Raw genomic sequence first — 5,667 nt, 5'->3', positions numbered from 1 at the left:
TTACAAAGAAAGTCTGGAAACCTAGGAAGATTGATCCTAAACAGAAGGAACCTGCTAAGCAACCACCTGTGAGGAAGCTGGTGCAGGGGCTGTCAAAGAACTTTGTGGTGCAAAGATCGATGATGATGACTCCCGAGAACTCGGTGGTTACTCCAGTTATGGTGCCAAAAACTCCTGTTGTTGAGAATTCTTTTCCTAGGAGGATACTAACAAAATTGATGAGGCAGGACAATGGAGAACGTAGGAAGTTTACTCCAGGAGGGCTTTCCTTCATGGACTCCTTATCTCATTCTTTAGAGAAAACTGGAAGGGGATTGTTGGATAGCAAGTTGTTTGAAAAAGGGGGTCCCAGTACTGCTATAGCTGATCATGGGTAGCTGTGGTACTTGGAACATTAGGGGGATGAATAATCCGAGCAAGCAAAATGAAATAAAAAGATTCTTAGCTATGAATAAAGTTGGCTTGTTTGGAATTTTAGAAACAAAAATAAAAAGTAGGAATTGGAATAAGGTTACTAATAATATTTGTTCTAATTGGGCCATCTGTACTAATTCTTATCTTCACTCTGGAGGTAGAATTTGGATCATTTGGGACCCTGTTTTGTTTGAGGTGGATATATTGGATGTCACTATCCAGTGTATTCACACAAAAGTGTTTGATAAAGCTAGGAGGAAGGATTTCTACTTTACTGTGGTTTATGGTTTGAACTCTCTGGGGGACAGAGAGCCTCTGTGGCAAAGTATTAGATCTTACCATCTGCAACTTAATTCTCCTTGGCTCTTGTGTGGTGATTTCAATGCCATCATGGAGAGAAATGAGAGGATAGGGGGTGCTGAGATCACAAATGCTGAACTTAGACCTATGGCCGATGCTATAAGGGACTATCGGTTGACCGATATGAAGGCTAGGGGGCTTTTTACACTTGGAATAACAAACAAGGGTCTGACTCTTTGATTTATAGCAGAATTGATAGGGTTTTCATCAATGAGGAGTGGCTTGAGCAATACCCTGATAGTTTTGCTCATTTTCTCCTTGAGGGACTGTTTGACCATTGTCCTGGTCTGGTTCACTTAGAGGAAGAGAGGCAAAGGAGGGGTAATTCTTTCAAGTATTATAATATGTGGTCTATGGCCAAAGAATACAAGGAGGTGGTGATTTATGGGTGGAGCAGGGAAGTGCAGGGCACACCCATGTTTAGAATTGTTAGTAAATTAAAAGGATTGAAGAAGGGATTGCTGAATCTTAATAAGGATAATTTTGAGGATATTGAAAATTTAACAAATTTGACTGAATTATCCCTGAAGCATTTTCAGTCACTCCTTGTTTCTGATCCCTATAACAAGGAGTGGATTGAGAATGAGAGAGCTTCTGCTCAAGAGCTTACTGATATGGTTAAAGCTAGAGATCAGTTCTTGAAACAAAAGGCTAAATGTGATTGGATGAAGTATGGGGATGAGAATACTGCTTTTTTCCATGCTGCCATCAAGAAGAGAAGGGCAAGGAATAGGGTATTTCAGGTTAAGGACATGAGGGGAAGCCTTTGTTCTGATTCAAAGGTGATTCAACAGGCCTTTGAGGAGTATTATATGCACCTGCTGGGGACCTCTACCCCTGTCAAACCACTTAATTGAAAGATTGTTCAGCAGGGTGCTTGTCTCACACCAGAGCATTGTGCTATTCTGAATGCTGAGATTACTGGAGAAGAGGTTAGGGATGCTATGTTTGCCATTCCAGGAAATAAAGCACCTGGGCCTGATGGATACAGTAGCCAATTTTTCAAGGACAATTGGCCTATTGTAGGTGGTGATGTGATTATTGCTGTTAATAATGCTTATGAAACTGGAAAGCTCTTGAAGCAAGTTAATAACACTATCATAACTTTGATCCCAAAGATGGAGATGCCTGAAACTGTGCTGCACTTCAGACCTATTGCGTGTTGCAACATTATTTATAAGTGTCTTTCTAAAGTGATCTGTGCTAGAATGAGTCGTATTCTTCCTGATATTATTAGTCCTTCTCAGGGGGCATTTATCAAAGGGAGAGACATTGTTGGCAACATCCTGATTTGCCAGGACCTTATTAGATTGTACAATAGGAAGAGCTGTTCTCCTAGAGTGTTACTGAAACTTGACCTTCAAAAAGCATATGACTCCATTGAGTGGTCTTTTGTTTCTGAGATGCTTGAGGCTACTGGTATTCCTAAGAAATTCATTGAGCTGTTGATGAATTGTGTTACCTCCCCTTCATATTCTCTTTCCCTCAATGGAGAAATTTTTGGACTCTTTAAAGGACAAAGGGGACTAAGACAGGGGGACCCTCTCTCCCCCCTATTATTCACTCTTTGTTTGGAATATCTTAGTAGAGTGCTTATGATAGTTCAGAAGCATAAAAACTTCAGGCACCATCCTTTGTGTAAGAGGATCAATCTCACTCACCTATGCTTTGCTGATGATCTTATCATGTTTTGTAAGGGAGAGAGAGGTTCTATTGAGCTCTTGCTTCAAGCCTTCAAGTATTTCTCTAAGGCTTCTGGATTGGTGATGAATAGCGGTAAGTCAACTTCTACACTAATGGAGTTCCTGCTAGTCTAGTCCAGGAGATTGAGCAGATCACTGGAATGAAAAGAAATGCAGTCCCTTTCAGATATTTAGGTGTTAATGTCTCCCCTAAACGGCTGTCTGTTGTGGACTGCAACTGTTTGATTGATAATGTGGTGGCAAAAATTAGAGCCCTGGGGTCCAGAAAATTGTCTTATCTTTGGTAGAGCGTGTTGATTCAATCTGTTCTCAAGTACATTACACTGTTATTGGGCTCGCATTTTTATCTTGCCTAAGACTGTCATTGATGCTATTGAGAGGATTTGCAGACAATATCTATAGTATGGAAAGGATCCTAAAGAGAATCCTGCCCTGGTTTCTTGGGAGAAGATCTGCAGACCCAAGAAGCAGGGGGGTCTTGGTTTCAGGGACCTTCAAACTTGGAACATAGCTACCATAGGAATGTATGTTTGGTGGGTGCAACAAAAAACTGATCATCTCTGGGTTCGTTGGGTGCATGCAGTGTATATTAAATCTGCTCATTGGATGGATTATGAACCTCATAGTGGAGCTAGCTGGGCTTGGAGAAAAATATGCCAGGTCAAGAACAAGCTCAAGCCTCTCATTTTAACGGGTGAGCCTTACACAATTCAGAAGGGGTATGATTTTATGAAACCTCTCACTGTTAAGGTTGCCTGGTATCCTTGGATATTAAACAATTGGATTTGTCCCAAGCACTCTTTCTTATGCTGGTTAGTAGCACGTAATGTGCTACTTACGCAGGATAGATTGGTAAAGATGGGTATTCTCGGATAATAAGCTGTTGTGAAGTTTGTGGAGTTATGGCCGAGGATCACAATCACCTCTTTTTTGGCTGTGCATTCAGTAAGCAATGCCTTTTATTGATACAACTATGGTGCAAGGTGTTGTTACTCGCACAAGATCGTATACACTGTGGTGGATCACATGGAGGATTCATTCGCTACTAAGAAGAAGGTTATTGGGGTCATTCTAGCAAGTCTCATGTATCATCTTTGGCAACATCGTAATACTTGTAGGATAGACCAAGTTGTTCTTAAACCTATGGTACTAGTTCAGAGGTTGAAGCAAGATGTTAGAGCACAGCTGCAATTGATTGAATTACAGTGTAAAAATAGGACTGTTATTGAATGGGTGAAGGAATTATGAGGTTCCCTGCTTCATAGATTCCTTACCTAGTTTAGGTCTTATTAAAAATGTTGTAATGGGACAATTTTTATGATTAATGAAAACTACTTACATTTCTCTAAAAAAAAAAAAAAAAAAAAAAAAAAAAAAAAAAAACTATGTTGCGATTTACCGGATTTATCAATTATAATCATAAAAACATGAGAAAAATTATATTCATCAACTTTTCAATTTTAGATCTGAAAAAGATAATAAAATGCAACATGTGACATTTTTCCTTAGTCATGAAGTAAGTTTTAGCAATTATTCACTAATTAAGTCACTATTTATGCTATTTTTCATCAAAGATTCATAAATCATGCATAAAGACTTCAATATAGCCTATTATTTTAAACACATCTTTTAAAATTTCATGTGACAACATACTAAATTTCTATGACCAGATTCGAAATTTATCTCATATTAACCTATTTTTCATCTAAATCCAATTTTTTTATCTGAAAAATCCATATTTCGAGCATAAAAACTCCAAAAATTCTGAAAATTTACAGGTCATCTAAAAATAATATATGTGAAAACATACCCAAAAACCACTGTAAAATTCGAAGTTTAGCTAATTTTAGTCCGAAAATGACATTTTAATCATAAAATCACATTTTTAATGCCATTATAATATAAGATGAACAATAAAAATCCATAAATTAAGCAAAATATCCTAAATACATTTTAGGATCAGAAACTTTAACGTGCATAAATTTATTTCGTGATATATCATAATAACACAAATTTACAAGTTTTATATGTTAATCGTATAACTTGGAAAAAACTATAACCGATTTGCATGCAAACAACCAAGGCTCATGATACCGCTTGTTAGAAATCTATATCTCATTATTTAACATACTCATATATGTTCTAATTAATTTAGTCATAAAATTAATTACAAATCTTATGCATGCAAACAATAAGTAAATATAAAGAAGAAATAATCATTCTTACATTGATTATTTCGGTTTTATGGGCACCAACAAGATCTCCTTCTTGTTAGTTCTTGAGCTTCCAAATATTGGATGAACAAGGTTCAAATTAGAACCTCTCCCAAAAGCATATACCCAAGATAACCCCTTAAAAGATAAATATTATTTGACTAGAACAATATATATCTTACTAAAAATTGACCCAAAATATTTATATTGGTCTCCATTATTCGACATAGAGAAAGGAATTTTTGGAAATTATTATCTCTCTAATTTCTCATAAGATGTTGAGAGGAAATTATATTTCTTACTCTAGAAATATTGTATGAAGATGAGAATGAATTATTAGGGAGAAAAACTCTCTAAATGTGGCCTCGGAAAACCGGGTGGAGGGTGGAAAAGGGGCCAATGCATGACACTTCCTTCTACCCATAAAATGTAGGTATGTAAGAGTAGGTATTAGTATGATGATTACACTTTTAAATAAAATATAAATCACACTTAATACTCTAATCCACCCTAATTATTTTCGGTACATTTTGTATAAAATGGAAAGTCCATTTTACACATTATTTTGTCAATATATCATATGTAACATGTTCCAAGACATTATGTGTATAAGATGTATTTTTAACAATTAAAAATCAACATATTTATAAAATATGTCACTTATAAAATTTACCTAGTAATTCATAATTACTTGTACCAAAAAGTGTTCCCGAATTATAAACTACAACATTCTGTATTTATAATAATTTGTTAATTCGTTTCAATTGTTTCTGTAAACAATAATTTCATCTAAGTAATAAAACAATTCTATTACTTAGACCGTATCTTATTTAATCAAATTACCATGAGACACGTAAATATTACTTCCAAAATCGTCCGTCAATTTTAAGTAATTTAATTAACTCGTATCGTCATACGATCAATTAAATATTCAATTAAGAGTATTACCCTTTAGGTATGGCCTAAGGGGATCAACT

General features: G+C 35.9%; 1 protein-coding gene across 1 annotated transcript; it reads left to right on the top strand.

Moving 5' to 3' along the window:
• Positions 1–447: 447 nt before the first annotated feature.
• On the top strand, positions 448–3,725 carry LOC141632342 (uncharacterized). Its single transcript, XM_074444897.1, has 5 exons — positions 448–887; positions 965–1,556; positions 1,647–2,550; positions 3,061–3,235; positions 3,461–3,725. The coding sequence occupies exons 1-5, from the start codon at positions 448–450 to the stop codon at positions 3,723–3,725; spliced, it is 2,376 nt and encodes a 791-aa protein (XP_074300998.1).
• Positions 3,726–5,667: the final 1,942 nt, after the last annotated feature.

This window comes from Silene latifolia, chromosome Y, assembly GCF_048544455.1.
Source record: "Silene latifolia isolate original U9 population chromosome Y, ASM4854445v1, whole genome shotgun sequence".
Classification (NCBI taxonomy): domain Eukaryota; kingdom Viridiplantae; phylum Streptophyta; class Magnoliopsida; order Caryophyllales; family Caryophyllaceae; genus Silene; species Silene latifolia.
Note: the sequence above shows the minus strand (reverse complement) of the source record. Positions and strands in the feature narration are given on the sequence as shown.